General features: G+C 46.9%; 1 protein-coding gene across 1 annotated transcript in view; it reads left to right on the top strand.

Annotated features, from left to right (window-relative positions):
- LOC144132340 (uncharacterized) overlaps nucleotides 1-18,343 on the top strand; it is a 243,571-nt gene that overhangs the window by 202,214 nt on the left and 23,014 nt on the right. Inside the window, exon 40 of the mRNA XM_077664664.1 lies at nucleotides 17,164-17,316. Coding sequence (XP_077520790.1) covers nucleotides 17,164-17,316 — 153 coding nt within the window. The remainder of the gene's footprint in view (nucleotides 1-17,163; nucleotides 17,317-18,343) is intronic.

Raw genomic sequence — 18,343 nt, 5'->3', positions numbered from 1 at the left:
TCGGTATAAGAGAGTTATCTATAGAAAAAACTGAACGAAAGTAATCATTATAAGCATTTGCTTTTTTAATTTTTTTCTTCAACTGGCAAGTGTGAGGTATTATTTTTGGTGGTGCTAAAATATTTCCAGAACCGTCCCAAATTTTTCGTGAGAAAATTAGGAAGTGTAACCGGAAAGCAGTGTTGTTTGGCCATTTTTGGCTTTTGATTAAAGTCTGAAGCAGCATGCGCCATTTTACTTGTTTCAAATGCGGTTACTCCTTTGGATTTCATGTTCTGCCTGAGCCGTTTAACTCGTTGTTTCGCATGTAATCCAAGGATGTTTCATTCGAGGGCGTTTTGTTAACTGCGGTACAAAATGAGAAATGCAGTGACCTACAGTGTTCTTAAACATAAGCCAGAGAGCATTAAGATCTTTATCTGTATTTCATGAAAGTGCGGAAAAAGAATGAAATTCATGTTCGAGATAAGTTAGTATACTACCATCGTCAGCTATGTCAAAATTGCGCACCGTTGTTAATGCAGTTCAAGGCGTGATAGTGAACCCCAGGGGTAGTACGCATATGGGAATATCATGGTCAGACAACCCTTTGATGATGTCAGTCTGGGACTGGTGCCGCGGAAAATTATCGCTGAGAAATATAAGATCAAGTATTGTTTTCGTTGCATCTTGCGTGCGTGTTGCGGGTGATACAGTTTGGCGAAGGTTAAAGTTCAACATTAAATCCACGATTGTATAAGTTGCAGGGGGTGAGAGGTGCATATTTTTCTAATCCATCTCAGGTAGATTAAAATCAAACATGAATATAACTCGGGTATTCGGATTGCGAATGTGACGTGGCATGAACTTATGAATGATTGTTATGTTCTCTTGCCCTGAAGAAGGACTACGATAAACACAACCTACGACAAAATGAGCGCCATTGGCTTCTAGCTTACAAAATATGGCCTCGGCTCCTTCTACATCTGGGAGGATGACAAAGGAAAAGTGTTGTTTTATTAGTAGCGCTACGGCTCCGCCACGTATCTGGCGATCTTTACGTATTACTGAATAGTTTGGAGGGGCGATTTCATAATTCGAGATGTTTGTCGTCAGCCACGTTTCGGTGATGCCGACTATATCGGGATCGTGCTCTAGTAGTAAGTACTCAAGGTGATCAGTTTTGTTGATTGAGGGCGCTGCGGTCGCCGAGGTGTGTGGACGTGCTCCCATCGGCTTCGTCAACTTCCCATGATTCCGCAGCGATTTCTATCGAATTTTGCCGAAATTCTTGCACCAGTAGTTTCGTGAAGTTACAAGGAATCCGTGGATACCCGATTTTGAGGTGGGCCATCATTTCTGAAGAATCTACAAGCACTTTTCTACCGCGTCCACGCCGCCGCCGAACTGAGCCTAGGCGTGTACGCCAGACGCTAGGCATAGCCGACGCGCCCACTGCGTGCCGGCCCAGGAACGCGCCGGCCCAGGAACGCGCCAGCTCGGGGAGACGCCACCCAGGCGAGACGCCGGGCGCGACACGAAGAGCATGGCAACTTCTATCGAAGAAATGGATAGCTCCGCGGAGGATTTACCAGCAACGCCGACTAGTTCAGCAACAGCTAATGGACAAGAGGACGAGACGGGCTAGAAAGTGGTGACCAGTCGGAAAACGAAGAAGGAACGCGCCGAAGCCACTGCGCAACTTTCACAGCAAGTGCATCATACAAGAGGCGGGCAGGTGAGCTCTTCTCGCACGCCTCCTAACATTATGAACCGGGTGATAAGAGCCTCACGCATGCCACCCCTACCGCAAGACAACATCAAGATAGTGCTTCGCCCAAAGGGCGGCTTGAACTTACAAAAGAGCGGACCTCGCTTAGTGAGCAAAGCCCTCATGGCAGCAGTAGAACTTGATCCAGAGCAAACAACGGAGGACATTATATGTCCCAATATTAGGCAAAACATCATGGTGGCGAGTACACCCTCTCGAGAAAATCCAGACAAGTATGCGGCCGTAAGGGCTATCCGAATAGCCGACAAAGAGTACGTAGTCAGCGCTTATGAAACTGCCCCAAGCGACACCTGCAAAGGGGTAATCAGATACATCGACACTGCCGACGATCACAGGACGATTGTAAGAAACATCATGAATGACCGTAACCCCCTGGCCCTGGCGGCGAAAAGAATCAAGGACTCAGGATCGGTGATCATTGTGTTCGATGGACTTCGCGTCCGAAACTTCGTCAGATATGGACCCAGACTGGTACCCTGCTACTTATATCGCAAACAAGTGGACATATGCTTCGTATGCGGCAAACTCGGACATCGTGCGGACATTTGCCCCGAGCCGGATCCACCGAATGCAGGGGCTGTGGAATTCCTAACCCCACCTCATCCCACGTGTGCGATCTGAAATGCAAGCTGTGCGGGGGCTTGCACGCGACGGCGGCCAAAATGTGCAGGCAACGGTACCTCACTCCATACGTAGTACGCGCACGACGACAAAGAGCGCGACTAGAGCAACAAGAGAAGGCACAGTTGGACGAAGAAAAGAAACACTCGGAATGCAGCCGATCTGCGTCAAGGACGCCGGCACGCAGCCGCTCCCGCTCTCGATCGAGGAGCCGACCACCTGCGAGGACAAGCAGGAGTCGTTCAAGATCACAGATGCGCTTCGGGGGAATGAACAACGGCGGCGATGGCACGTGGGCGTACAAAGTCAGAGGCGCTACGACGACCATTCCAAGAGAAAGTGAGTCTCGCAACCCGGATAAAGAGCAGATAGGTATGGTAGAACAGGAACAGAGAGAGCTAAAAGCCACTTATACTAAGCTAACACTCGAATTGACTTAAATAGGTAAACGAACAGCAGTAGGCCATCGCGCACTCCCGAGCCCCCAACCGATATCGAAACTCCCCAACACGTTGAGATTGAGAGACAGGAAGAAAAACGCGAAGAATGCCCGGCTCCTAAGAAGCGAATGGCCGTGCGATCAGACGTTAAGTACGCCATGAGCGATAATATGAGACTAATGCACGAGAGAATGGCGCGCATGCACGAGGAGTTGGAAATATTGAGCACAGGAGTACAGAAAATGGAAATGTATCTAAACAACACAGTAGTACCGGCAATGGAGAGGATGGCTTCACAACACATCGCTGCGCAGGGCCCGCCTCGCGACGGTCTCACTGCAAGCGAAGCGGGCTACAATGGTGAACATGGCAGTGACAAATAAGACACGAAATCTCCGCATCTGGCAATGGAAATGCGGGGGGATCGCCTCAAAAAAGGCGGTCCTCCTGCAGCTGGTCAAATCAGAAACCGAGAAGCCACACGTAATTATGCTACAAGAAACACTCACAACCGAACTGCCCTTACGGGCTATAAGGCCGAAGCCCACAGAAACGAGCAAGGCAGAGGCGTCGCATTACTGATTGGGAAGAAGATCCCGTACATTAGGCATGACATCCGCCACACAGCCTCCTATCTAGAACACCTCACGATCGAGATCAAACCGAACGACCACGCAGGGACCAAGCAAAGCATCTTCCTCACAAATCTGTACAGCAGCCCTAAGGATACCAGGCAAAGGTTCAGAGGCATTTTGGGCAAGATTGCGCACATCGCCAAATATAGTCCGCTGATTGTAGGTGGAAGATTGTAGGTGGAAATCTTAACGCCCCACACCAGGCATGGGGAAACGCGTATCCCTCTAGTAAGGGCGATCATCTTCAAATGACAACCTCAGATCTCGACTTCACGCTGATCACAGACCCGGAAACTCCAACTAGATGTGGCACTTCCACATGTCGAGACACCACACCGGACCTCACATTCGTCCGAGGCCTTGAGAAATGTGCCTGGCACAACTCGGGCATAGACCTTGGCACTGACCACTATATTCTCCGAATTGATGCAGAGATACCGGGAAAGAAGCAAAGGGAGTACAAACGCATCGACTGGGACAAATTTCGTGCAATACGGACGCAGCCATCCGACTCATCAGGGGCAAACACAAAGCACACGATAACGAGCTGGACTGAGCAGCTCAAAGCAGACATCGTAGCCTCGGAACGAACGATTACTGCGGATGTTAAGATAGAGAGAATGGACAGTCGGCTATCGAATCTTCTCGAAGCCAAACATTCCATTCTAGCCAGGTGGAAGGGTCAACGTTTCAACAGAAGACTACGAAGAAAACTTGCCGAATTTAACAAGACCATTGAAGAATACTGCGTGGTTCTCTCCCGACAACAATGGGACGAAGTGTGTAACTCCCTCAACAGGCAAATACGCAGAGGGAGTGGGTGGGTGCTCATAAAACACCTCCTCGATGAAAACGGAACAAAGTCCAAGACTATGGAACGGATCAGGCTAAGCAAATTAGTGCACCGTGCGATGCAAAGCAGTACTGCCGAAGCACTTCTGGATGACCTTGCCAAACGGTACTTACCGCTTAAATCGTGGCAACCTAGTAACTTACAAAGGACGAACTATGACGGTGCCCCAAACTCAGAGCTAGATAAGGACTTCACAGAAAGTGAAGTACGCTTCGCAATTCACGAACTCAACAGTAACTCTGCGGCAAGCCCCGATGGTATCATAAATCGGGCTCTCCGAATTTTAGAGGACAACTCGGTCTAGTTTCTGACGCAACAAATCAACAAAGCCTGGAAAACTGGCCATCTACCTGCAGTGGAAACACGCCAACATGGTCCTCATCCCAAAACCGGGCAAGCCGTAGGGCCTACCAATCCTAAGGCCAATCTCACTAAAGTCCTGCCTAGGAAAGCTAGCCGAACACGTCATCCTGAATAGACTATCGGAATACGTAGAAGAAAAGGAGTACTTCCCTTACAATATGATCGGCTTTAGGCCGGGCCTCTCAACGCAAGACGCTATGCTACGAATCAAGAAAAGTCTTCTGGATCGCCCCACACGAGCCACCAAGGCATTACTCGGACTCGACGTGGAGCACGCTTTTGAACACATCCACCATCGAGCCATTCTCAAAGCCATATCTGACGACAATCTCGGAACACGCTTCTACCACTACGTGAAGGCGTTTCTGGAGGATCGAACGCCCACTCTCCGGATAGGCGAGTACGTCTCGTACAGCTTTGATCTGGGCAATAAGGGAACACCACAAGGCTCCGTACTTTCACCATTCTTATTTAGCTTGGCTATGGCAAAGCTCTCTCGCGCACTGGGTGAAATTGCTGATGTGGAGCACACTATATACGCAGACATTGTCACCATCTGGAGCATCGGTGGCAGCGATGCGGAATTGGAAGCTCGCATGCAAGAAGCCATCTCTGTTACCGAGGCCCATCTCACCCCAATGGGACTTCGCTGCTCTTCTAGAAAATCCGAGCTGCTCATCTACCACGCCCCAAGACCAGGGCGCCCGTCCAACGACTGACTGGCGCAAACACCACACTCCGTGCATAGAGTTACACGACATGGACGGAAATCACATACCTACGGTTGACAAAATAAGAATTCTAGGACTAATCATACAAAGTAACGGCTCCAACAGGGCGATGCTAGACAGCATCACGATGAAGATTGCGAACGCGATCCGAATGTTTCGGCGCAGCATGAATCATGAATAGACACAGGGGACTGAGCGAGGACAACTCCATTAGAAATGTCCACGCTTTTGTACTCTGTCACATAACATACGTGGCTGCAAAGCTTAACTGAAAAAAAAAACATCAGAAAAGGCTCGAAGTACACATACGCCGAGCTTTCAAGACAGCGTTGGGGCTCCCCGATAATGCCTCCACTGATCTACTCTTGCAGCTAGGAGTCCACAACACCCTTGACGAAATTGTCGAAGCTCAGCACACGGCACAGATCTCAAGCCTATCAAGCACCAAAGCGGGCCGAGAGATTCTCGTCAAGCTCGGCCTGAACACCATAACAGAAAGGGACAACGTATTGCAGCTACCTAAATTCATGCGAGAAGCAATTAAAATCCTCCCCTTCCCTAGAAATGTGCACCCGGTCTACAATCAAGGACGAAGACTTGCCCGCGCCAATGCCCTCGCTGCGGACGCGGCAAGGTTTCCCGACGAGGCAGCTTTCGTGGATGCAGCCTCCATACCGGGAAAGCATGCCTACTCGGTAGCAGTAATCGACGGGCACGGGCGAATGCGCAACTCACTCACGCTTTACACCAAGAAGCCAGAGGTAGCTGAACAAGCAGCGATAGCACTAGCTCTCAAAGACTCGAGCTTCACAACTGTCTACAGCGACTCTAGCGCAGCCACACGAGCTTTAGCCAAGGGCGGAATAGACAAGACGACGCTAAGAACCTTAGGCGGAAGTAACATCACCGATCACTCCATCGTATGGTTCCCCGCACACATGGGTAGCTTAGGGGGTGGTCTGTGGAATCTCTACGGGATCGCACACGAGGCGGCACGAGGACTCATCGACCGCGTCCCTCCGGTATCCTCCGCTACCCCCCATATCGAGTATAGAGATCATTTATTCAAGTACAACGAGCTCACTAAGCACTTTTATTTAGGCAGACGAGAGTGTCCCCGCCCGGATAAGAAATTAATCCGCAGCCAGTCGGTCACGTTACGCTTGCTCCATATGAATTCAACCCCAACCCGTGGCGCATGAAGCACATCGACCCAGACTACGACGGACAACATGTGTGTGAACACTGCAGTGAACATGTAGACTTGAACCATATGCTGTGTGCTTGTGCATCGAGTGACGCCTACACCAAGAACAAGGAACATTGGGACAAAGTGCTAAAGAGTGCTTCACTTCACGACCAGCTTCGGGCTGTCCAGGAGGCCCGCGCGGCGGCGGAGAGATTTGGGCTCTCTGTGCCGACGTGGGAGCTGCCCTCTACACCTGGCGCCTAGTCGAGTGTCCTTCAGGACCCCTACTATGGGATATAATTTTTGACCACCACCACCATCAGTTTTGTTGAGGATACTTCGGGCATTTATGTTTAGTATTGCTAAGTCGTGGATTGCGCCCTGCGTCGGGTGTTCTGCGACGGCGGCCGGCTTAGATCGCTGTTTTTTTCTAATGAAACTATGCCATTTCTTTCGTCATCCCATACAAATATGCAGCTGTGGATGTAAAGTTTATCAAATGCCATTGAAACCTTCTCACGTTTGTCATGGTGTGGCTTAGAGTTTTCTCACTTCTTGCGCAGTTCTCGTATTTTGGGTAAAAAATATTCGCCAATTGAGTATTCCGTTTCTTTTAGCTTGTGACAGTATTTCAGTATTGCGGATTTCTGTCTTGAATCAAGGAGTTTAAAAATGACCGGCCGAGTTTTGTCGGGTCCTGGTCTAGCTAAGCGATGTATTCGTTCGAAAGCAACCGGGTCTAGCTTGGGGTGTCTTGCATTATTTCTTTGTTGACAGTACTTTCAAGAGGGTCATTAGTTTCACCATCATTTTCAGGTAAGCCGTATATGATCAGGTTTGATCGTCTACTGCGGATGTCCAGGCCATCAATCTTCTTTTCTAGCTTTTTGATTATACACTTCATTTCAGTTAGCTGCTGATGGAGGGAGGCAACAGAATTCTCAAGTCGCGTTAGTGCATGTAGTTTTTTTCGATATCGTCCAGCTTGTTTTCTTTTATGTCCTTAATGTCTGAAGCTATTTCCTTAAGTTCCTTGGCTATTTGAGCCATATGCGGCCCCTGGTTTGTTTCTATATCTCCTCCCCGCAGTAGTAGCTTTCGCAAACATGACGTCATGCAAAAGACAATGCTCAGTAGCCGCGGGCACGGCAGCACTATCAAACATAGGTCACTTGAAGAAAAACATTTTCCGTATTGTTTCCTCACCTGCACGATGAAAGAAAACCAATTCTGAGCGAACCGCATCCCCGCAATGCCGCCGTGCCTAATGCCAGCTGAGCGCTCGTCGGTGCCATATATTCGCCAGTCCAGCGGTGCCGTTCTCGTCAGCTCAGGCGCAGTACACACTGCGCAGCTTGTCTCTGATGGGTGGGCCAGGTGGTATGCCGTTGTACGCGAGGAAAGTCGATGATGCGGCACATGAAAATCTGTGTCGAAGACTATCGTGTCATCGGGATTGCGTTGGCCTGTCCTGTGCACTCAGCCGAGGTGCGAAGCAGCCGGCCAGCGAAAAACTGCACGATGAAAGAAAACGTTTTCTGAGCGAACCGTATCCCGCAGTGCCGCCGTGCCCATTCAATATGCAGAATTGGTCATTCTAAATATTCATATATTGCGGGGAGTCCTCATGCCATTACTGGAAAAGTGTTGCAGAGGTTAGGTGATGCGCCACAGCCCCTAAATGGGGTTTTATTGAAACACATCCACCAGTAGGGCTTGTGACGCCTACTTCTTTCTTCCCGAGCACCTGCTTGCGACAAATCATTAAATGCCACCTGCCAAGGTGGGCAGGATGTGATGACGTCCATAGGTAAGCAGGATGTGATGACGTCCCAAGGTAACGCAGCTTCGCTGGCCTATCTGGTTTTCTGGATACGCCAACGCTGGCGTCGCTAAGGCTGCCGCTGAACGTGTCCCCTAACGCTATCCCGCTAAAACACCGTTGCGGATTGTGATATAATGACTGCAATGAGAACCTTTCTCCGGGTTGTTAATGCGAGAGCATTAAACGGCTAATGAGGCGGAAAATCTGCAGTTGCGTAGTTGACTACGCCCCACAGTCAGAAAACTCACCTGGCCTCACGACATGCCTAAATAATCAAGAAAGAAAAAACAATAAAATGTGGGTTTCACACCCGGGTTGGTACGAACAGAACAGCTCCACTGTAAACTTTATTAGAATAGTACGCCAGCACCGTTGCGCACAACCACGCGAGCGTACTTTCGCATTCGCAGCACGTAAGCAGTCGTTAGTGCCTCCGTATTTTCTTTTTTTGATGTTTAATGAAATAAAGTAAATCAGACAGATAAGTTTGCGATCTGAGTCGGCAGACGTCACTCGCAATAAACCAAAACGGGACGGCAATTTCGCTTGGCTGCACTCTGTAGGCAAACGCTGAATAGAAATTGTAAAATGCTGGAAACCAGAAAAAAATCTCAATTACATGATGGTTGTACCGCACTGTACGGCATGATATACTTACAACTGTTTGAAATTTGAAATATAATATTTATTCATTTAATATTGATGCGATACTATTAAAAGCCGCATGGGTGAAAATCCCCGGTGGTGTCCGTCGTCATCCAGTCCAGTTGGCAACAAGAACGTGACGTCAACATCATATCCTGCCTGACTGCAGGGCTAAGGTCTCTCGCACGCCTCTCCAGTTAACCCTGATACACTTTCCTTATCTTAAAATCCACTCAGTTACCCTTAAGGACCAGTGGCTATCTTGCCTTCGCATTACGTGCCCTGACCACGCCCATTTCTTCCTCTTGATTTCGACTAGGATGTCATTAACCCGCGTTTGTTCTCTCACCCACACTGCCCGCTTCCGGTTTCTTAACGCTACACCTACCATTTATCTTTCTATGGCTCTCTCAGTTGTCCTTAGCTTAAGTTGAACCCTTCTCGTTAACCTCCATGTTTCTGTCCCGTAGGTGAGTACCAGTAACATACCGCTGTAGTACATTTTTTCTTGAGGGATATCGGCGAACTGCCATTCATAATCTGAAAGAACGTACCATATGGGCTCCACCCCATTCTTATCCTTCTAGTTGTTTCCCACTCATGATCCGGATCAGCTGTCACTACCTGCCCTAAGGAGACGTATTCCTTTACCACTTCCAGGAACTCGCTGCCAGTTGTGAACTGCTGTTCCCTTGCTAGACTTGAACATTACTTTGGTTTTCTTCATGTTAATTTTTAGACCCACCGTTCTGCTCTGCCTAACGCAATGATCATGATTTGTAGTTCACCTCGTGAGTGACTCAGCAAGGCAATGTCATCAGCGAATCGAAGATTATTTAGGAATTCTCCGTTAACATTTTTCCCAACTGTTGACAATTCAGGCCTCAGAATACCTCCTTTAAACAGGAGTGAAGATGATTCGCCTGTTTTTTGGCGTCCGCAAACGCTGGCATTAATATGCCGTAAATAGCTTCTGTTTATTTTAAACCGCAATTTTAAACACCAATGATCACCTTCCCTGAAACAGCTGGTATATCTTCCGGTATTCTGACACAAGCGTCTTTTACACCCAATTCCGTAGTGCATGTATGGCTGCTGAGGTTTCCGTTGAGTCACATGCTTTCTCGTAATCCAGGAAGGCTATTTATAGTGGTTGCTTATTTTCTGCGCATTTCTCTATCACCTTATTGATAGTGTGAATACGATCTAATGAGGAATATTCTTTATGAAAGCATGCCTGATCATGTCGTTGATTGAAGTCTAAGGTTGCCCTGACTCTATTAGCGGTTACCTTAGTAAATATCTTGTAGGCAATGGACAGTAAGCTGATCGTTCTGTACTTTTTCATGTCCTTGATGTCTCCTTTATTAGGAATCAAATTGATGTACGCTACCTTCTGAGATTCAGGTACGGTCGAGGTAGTAAAGCATGGCGTATACAGGGTCGCTAGTATATCTAGCACAGCCCCCCTCCGTCCTTTACAAGATCTGCTTATCGTAACCAGCTGCGTTCCCCGCTTGCTTTGCTCCTAAGGCTTTCTTTGCTTCTTTCATTACTGACGAGATGACGCATTCCTGCGCGTTGCGGTCTTTCTTATTATTGTTCTTATTGCATTCACTACTATACAGATTGTGTAGAACTCTCGGGCTGCTTTAACTATATTAATTATCCGTACAGGTAATGAGTTTGCAATCCTTGTCTCTTAACGTATACAACTGGTTTTTGCCTATGTGCAGTTTCCTCTTCACCGCTTTAAGGCTACCTGCGTTCTTTAGAGCATGCTCGATTCTCTCCAATTTAAACTTCGTTATGTCGGCTACGCTCCCCCCTCCCCCTTAAACTTATTTATTTACTTCGATAGCTATGCTAGTTCAATTCTGTCTGTAGAGTTAGTTGCCCTCATGCTTCGATGTTTCCTTACCAGATCTTTTGTCTCTTGAGATAACTTACCGGTATCCTCTCCAACCATCGTACCGCCTACTTCTATTGCGCACTCTGTAATCATAGCTGTCAAACTATCGTTCATTGTATGAACATTAAGATCGTCCTCCTGAGTTAAATTTGTATATCTGTTCTGCAGCGATATTCTGAATTCCTCTATATTCTCTCTTAATCCTAACTCGTTAATGGAGATCTTCTTAAGGAGCTTGTACCTGCATCCCACTAATTAATATTATATAACTCTTCAAAGTTGGCAGCTATATCCTGATTAATGAGAAATTCGACACCTAGTTCTTGTCTATCCGTTAATCCACGATAGCTGAGCATGTGATCGTCCTTTAGTACTGTATACGCCACACCTGTCCTCCACTTCTCTGAGCCCAATAGCATCCCATTTAATGACCGCTAGTTCCTCTAACAGCAATGCTAGGGCAGCCTCAGTAGATAAGCTTCAACCATTAAACGTTGCCAGGTTCCGATTCAAATGGCGGGTTGTCCGAAGCAAGAGATTCTTAGCACCACATGCACCGTCAAACATCTGACCGCCGCCGTGCTCAGTTGCTCCGCAGCCCCTGGGGACTGAGGGCCAAGTGACATTATGAAACCGGAAGTGGCTAACCATTCCGGCAGGAGGCGGGAGGAAAGCGGCGTCACTATGCCGGTACTGACGTCGCTAGATCAAGTCTCTCTGTCTGTCTGATGGCTCCATCAAACTACCGGGGAAGGTGGTGGTCTGGTGCAGAATAATGACAAAGCAGACAATTACTCAGAAAGCACCAGGCAGTCCTACGTGCGTAACAGTGTCCTTTGGAAAAAATATCCGTGCGAAAAGGAAGCGGTAACCACTCCGCATTGCTCGGGAAGGGAAACTTGTATCATACAGTCCCCCCTTTCCCCTCCCCCCCCCCCCACTGACTTCTGACAAAGGCATTACCAGCTTCGAACGCCATCACACTGCCTACACATGAAATAATTAACTCTACATGCGTTATTATTTGCATTCTCGGGTATAGTGTGCGCGGAGTCACTCTGCTCGGCCCTCTCAGCGTGACGTTTTGCTATACCAGGTTGCAATGACATCATATATCATCGTCTCGCTGAACGGTGACCAGTCAGCGCGGCGTGGTAGATCTCCTTCAACTCCACCTCTCTCCTTTTCTCTTTTTGCTCATCGGAATTGCGCCAGCGTCAACGGCAAAGAATCAGGAAATATGTCCTTAACAGCCTTCGCTGTAAAATGGTACGCGCTGGACGAATATTAGAACACCCTAGCCCTCACAGCTCAGGTCTTGTACCCTTGATAGCGCAAAACTTCCTCTCGCGGATTCGCATGCATTTAAACGGATATCGGGTCAACTTGTAATGGCAGCCCAGATGGAACGGACGCTAGACAACGACGAGAACACAGGCCAGGATCACCGCAGCGGTGATGCGTCGCTTGGCGCCGAGCGTCGCGAAAGTAGCTGCTCTGCTGATTCCGACGGCACGCATGATACCCCGAATACCAGCGCAGTCATCGCAGAGAGGTCTGCTGCATTCTTTCGATGCATGTGAACTTTTTCGTCATGCGTGACATCTGTGCCCCAGAGATAATGTAGGAAGCAACGCATGTCTGGAAAGAAGTGAGATTCTGTGAAGAATAAAATGTGAAAAGGACTCACGGAGCGGGGCTACCAGTGCATAAAGCGAGATTCAGGAACTTCTGCTCATCAAACATGTCGTATGATGCTCGCATCAGGCAAAGTAGCGATTCTATGTACCTAAGTCTAACTACAAGCCCTAAGGTATTCACTGCATTCATGAACATGAAGAATAGCAGATGCCACGATGCGGATGATTTGCAGATACGGCCTGTGAAGCATATGTTAGATATTCCAGCCCTAATTTCAGCTCATATATTTAATTTAAGTTTTTAATACGGAGTGTTTCCACAGCGCATGCAAATTGCAAAAGTGGCAGCTTTGTATAAGAAAGGTGATAAGTTTTGCGTTTCAAATAACAGGCCAGATCCGTGCTGCCAATCTTTTCTAAAGGACTGGAACAAAGTATCCACACGCGAATATCTTGCTTTTGTGACAAACACCAAATAAATGATTCGCAGTTTGGTTTTATCAAGCATAACTCTACCGCGAAAGCATTATTAAGCCAAAAAAAGTATATCTTACAGTGCTTCGAAGAAAAGAAACATGCCCTTGGTGTTTTTATAGATTTTCCACACGCCTTTCACTACATCAGTCATAACATACTTTTGGCAAAACTGTTCGACTATGGCTTCAGGGGTCATGTTCATGCGCTTCTTGCGTCATTTCTTGTACACTGCTTTCAGTTTGTAAGTAATAATAGCTGTCGATCCTCAGTAAAGAGAGTAACTGCTGGCATACCTCAGGGAAGTATCCTTGGCCCGCTTCTTTTAAACTTATATATAAATGATTTCGTTAATCAATTCCTGCATGCGAAGTGTGTTATGTATGCAGATGACGTCTCACTGTTCTTCTCATCAAGCCTGTGAGAAGATGTGATAAACGAGGAAAATAGGACACTAAGTACACTCCATCATTGGTCCCTCAATAATCAGTTGAAAATTAATGTAACTAAAACTGAGGCTGCTAAATTGAAACCGAAAAATAAACACATTATTTTACCATGCGATCATAAGCTAAGTTTGGGAACGACAGAGGTTGTAGACATTACTAAAATATTGGGGGTACATTTTAACAGCCAGTTAAGCTGGGACAATCATGTTACCGCTGTCATCCGTAAGCTTTCTCGTGTTACAGGTATCATTAACCGTCATTGTCACTTACTTCCATGCAAAGTTAAACTTCTTTTGTATAAAGTGCTCTTTATGTCCCAAGTAAACTATGCGCAGGTGCCAATAAAAAATAGGATTTACGTTTTACGGAAGAAGGCTCTACGTGAAATTCTAAACATCCGGGCTGATATAAACATACAATATTTATTCTGGCAGTCTAATGCCATAAATGCATCTGAAATGTATAATATTAGGCTGGCTGGAAGATATAAAATGACATAAAACATAATGTGAGTTACTTCGGTGATAGAGCACACCTTTCGCTAAACGTACAAGTTTACCCTAGCAGACGCAGCGAATATTCCAACATGCCGCACAATAAATGCTACATATAGCCTAACAAACCCTTTTCTCTTCTTTTAAATAAGTTTCATGCCGCAAAGGTTGATGTATCAAGAGCATGCCGCAAATATATACAGGAGGCATGTGCAACTGTTTACATTTCAACATGCTTACACTGCTTCTTTTTATCTTTCGTTCCATAAAGTGTTGACCTGATTCGAATAACCAAAGACCTGTTTTTCTATGAAGTGTATTTTTCTTTCTGCTCCCTTTTTGGTTTTATTATTTTTGTGTGCACTTCATTCCTTATTGTTTTTTCTAATGATGCGCCAAGCGTTATTGGCAACAAATGTTTTCATTTTTGCGAGATTACTTAATTGTGTATGTAATTTGGATGTTGCTTGCTGCCCCGTTATGTAGGGGCCGAAGGGCATTATGGCTTTCTTGCTTTTTTCTCTCGACCCTCACCATGTGTGCATGAAAAAAGAATTTGTATTTAAAGTAAAGTTTTTTTATTTCTCGATATATTAAATTTAAGAATTTTGAATCGAGATGAATATGTGTTTCTTCATTAACTACCCTTTTTTATTTTTTTAAATAAGTTTGCTATTCATGCAGCGCTCCTCAAGGCAATAGATGATGTGTTCTAGAGTGCTGGACTAGAGCCTGAGTATGAAAGACGATGTCTAGACATGTGTTTAGGGAGGTTGCCACAGTAGTGGTAGGAGTATGAGGAAGGGGGGCGGGGAAATGTGCCGTGATTCGTGATGTCACTGGGTCTGGTCGCAGAACGTGTTGTGTTGCTATGACACGTTGCAGTGACGTCATGAGTGAGGTCAACGCCTAAATCTTCTTTTTCCTTTGGAGGGGGCTGAGCCATTCCGGTTACACCAGTTACTACTACAGCAGCTCCCCCGAAACCGAAGTGGCTCAGTGGATATGGTGCCCGGCTGCTGACATAAAAGACGGGAATCAATCTAGGCATTGACGGTCACATTTAGATGGAGGCAAAAATCTAGAGGCCCGTGTACTCTGCGATGTCAGCGCACGTCGAAATTATCCGGAGCCCTCCTTAACGGCATCACTCCTATTCTGATTGCTAAGTGGCTTTGGGACGTTAAGCTTCATAAAATCAATATCAAACCAGTGCAACTCGGACGCTGAACTCAAGGAACAGGTTTGTACTGTCTGTAAAAAGAAGTTGAGCCAGCATTGCATCGTGCTCAAGGCCGATTTTCGTGCGATATATCAGACGGTCTGAGTGAGCTTGAGTTGACGAACCACAATTCTTAAATGCTTTCAAGCAAGAACTGTTTATGAAACACCTTCCGCTGCCAACCATATGAAGCTCTTCAACATGTCGTGCCTCGCGGAGACATATTTGTTAGCATATGGGACGCGCTCTCCTAAGACGCCACAAAGCACTTTGAAGCTTCTCTCGGACACTTCGTGTGGGCATGTGTACGGGTTAAGAGTTGCTAAAAAGAAATGCCTGGTACCACGCCTGCAGTGGGGGGACACCTTTTCTGTACCATGATTAAAATAATTAAAATAGTTTGAAGGGAACGAACATTCGGCAAACACGACGTTTGCGGCTATATTGAATAGTAGTGGTGATAGGACAGCGCCTTGTGGAGTGGCCTTGACGGGTGTCTGGAAGCGAGGCGATCAAGTATATCCGAAGCCTATCATGGCTGTGCGGGCAGTGAAGAAGGTGAATCTATATTGGAACATGCTAGATCCACAGTGTAGCTGATTTGGACTTTCTATGATTGCAGAGTGGGAAATGTTGTCAAAGGCGCCCATGATGTCAAGTGTTAGAACAAGGTCCTCTCCACCTGGTGGTATCCTCGTGAGGCCTTTGTGTTTGAGAAGGAGAAAGGTGTCTTGCGTAGAAAGACCGGGTTGAAAGCGGACCATAGAAGGGGGAAAGAGGTCATGATTTTCAATCTAGTTTTGCAGGCGTCTTTAGATGGTTCACTCGTATAGCTTGCCTAATTAGGAGGCGAGCGATATGGACCTAAGAGCAGAAAGGCAGGGTGGATTGTTGGGTTTGGGATGAGTATCACTTTTGCATCTTTCCACTGAGAGGATGTTTTGCCTAGGGCCCACAGTTCATCAATGATGTATTGGGTAAGTGCTTGAAGGGAATCATTGGAGAGGTTGCGTATCATTGCGTTAGTGATTCTGTCGGCACCTGAGGCACTAGAGCGGCTACAAGTGCGGGCAGCTCCGAAGATCTTTCCATAAGTGACTGACGCTTCGAGTTCCGGGTTGATGTGGCCGGTGTAAGTGGTAGATTATGTGTTGGGTTTATTGGCGAATAAGCAACTAAGGCTATCCAGGAGAGTGGTCTCCTCGGCTGTATCGCCTCGATAAGCCCAGACGGTGTTGGAGCATTAAACTCGCTATGTACTACGAGGCAATAACGTTGTGCTTTGCAGTGGCCCTCAAAGAACACGGCGCCAAACGAAGCGTGTTTTTGTTGAGGTGGACTGTACTCATACACCAGGAACCCTGCACATTGAAGAAAGGCCTTCTCTGTGGCATTTCAGCAAGAATGTTTCGTACTCTGTCGTTATAACTACCGTCGTCTGAAGAAGTAATGTTTCAGTGATCGAGTATGCACAATGAGCAAAAGATCACATTACGCCCACTTCGTTTCTGCCATCTTAAGGACAAATCATCATTCATTCATTTGTGATATAACTTGTGGCCTCTGCTGGAGACTGAAACAAAAGCCGACACGATGGTTGCCACTCCTTGACACGAGATTCAGCGACAGGTTTTCGTAGTGGTTAATATAATGTTGTTATTTTGTCTCGCAAATTGCGCGTAACGTCACTACACTGTCAATCGTGACGTCAAGTAATGCATGATACCATAGCATCCGGACAAATCAACATGCCGAATTTACACCAGAGGAACCCCGACGCTAAAGAACCGAACTAGGAAGCGTGTCCTTAACAGGTTTCTCTGTCAAAAAGATAATGCTTCAGAAAGCAGCGCACTTTGCTCGACTGAAAATACTGAAACGCCCTTGCAATGCGTGCAGGCGGAACGCTACAAGCGGGCCCTGCAGCACACGGAGACATTTTTGCAGACTCTGCAGAGCTCAGTAGAGGAGGCGGAGAAGGCATGGTCCGACAGAGCCAGACTTCACCAGAAAGAGCGCCAGCAGTGGCAGGAGCAGCTCAGACTGGCCGAGGTCAGTGGCTGGTCGCTGCTTGGTTGCCCGAGGTTGTTCTTCGATAGCGCCGCAATCTATCGCTGGGCTTCGGGCCGTCTGCATGCGTCTGAGGAATTTTGCTTCCCTCTGAAGTTTTTAGAGGCACCTGTTTCACTGCAAACTGTGAAATACAGATTTTTTTTCAAAAGTTGTGAATCGGTTATTCTTTTTAGTACGACTGTGCAAGCCGATTTGGTGTCTTGATATTTAGTTTACAAAAGCTATTTCCGTGCCATTGAGCGAGTGAATAACTAGGGGAGGCACTTTCTGCATGTGTGCGTGCGTGCTTTCATCTGTGTGTCCGTGTGTCCGTGCGTACGTGCGTGCAATTTTGAGGCAATATTTTTTTGCCTGTTTACTTTGAGAGCAGGGTATCCACCTGTATTAAGCTACGTTGCAAACCTCTAGATGCAGCTTTTAATCGAGGCCGCGCCCTCAGTTCTTCCAGGACAGAAAACAGTGTCTTCTCAGTGGCTGACTCAGTGTTCACTTGTTTGAAAAAGACGTTGGCTATCTCCGTAAATGAAAACAAACTTTCATGGCGCATATAAGGGCTTGCGTTCAACCCGCGACTAGAATAACTTCGAGCTCGGCTTGTTCGCACTGTTCGTTTTATCGTGTTAGTGTAGGAAGAAGCAGTGGGTTAGTACTACTTCTGGGGAAAATGGCAACATATAAGGAATATATCGGTATTGCGTACACCAGAAGCTGGTGAAAGAGGGAAGCACTGACAAGTTACCTACCATAAGGTGTTGTGCCTCTTTTCAGGCACTCGCCACCGGAGTTGAACTTTATGAAAAGGATAGTGTTTGCATGCCCAGCATTTTTGCAGCCCTGGCACCATAATCACTGACCGCTCAGATTGGAGGGTTCAGAAACACCAGTAAAAAAAAGAGCGCATTAGCGTCACAGATCGTGATTGTTTCACAAGCGTATAATGTCAGTGCGCCTGCAAACACGACCACGTGCCTTGGTAGGACCGGAAAAAGTAATGAAACTCCAGAAA

This window comes from Amblyomma americanum, chromosome 5, assembly GCF_052857255.1.
Source record: "Amblyomma americanum isolate KBUSLIRL-KWMA chromosome 5, ASM5285725v1, whole genome shotgun sequence".
In the NCBI taxonomy this organism is placed as follows: domain Eukaryota; kingdom Metazoa; phylum Arthropoda; class Arachnida; order Ixodida; family Ixodidae; genus Amblyomma; species Amblyomma americanum.
This window is presented reverse-complemented; position numbering and strand designations above follow the sequence as displayed.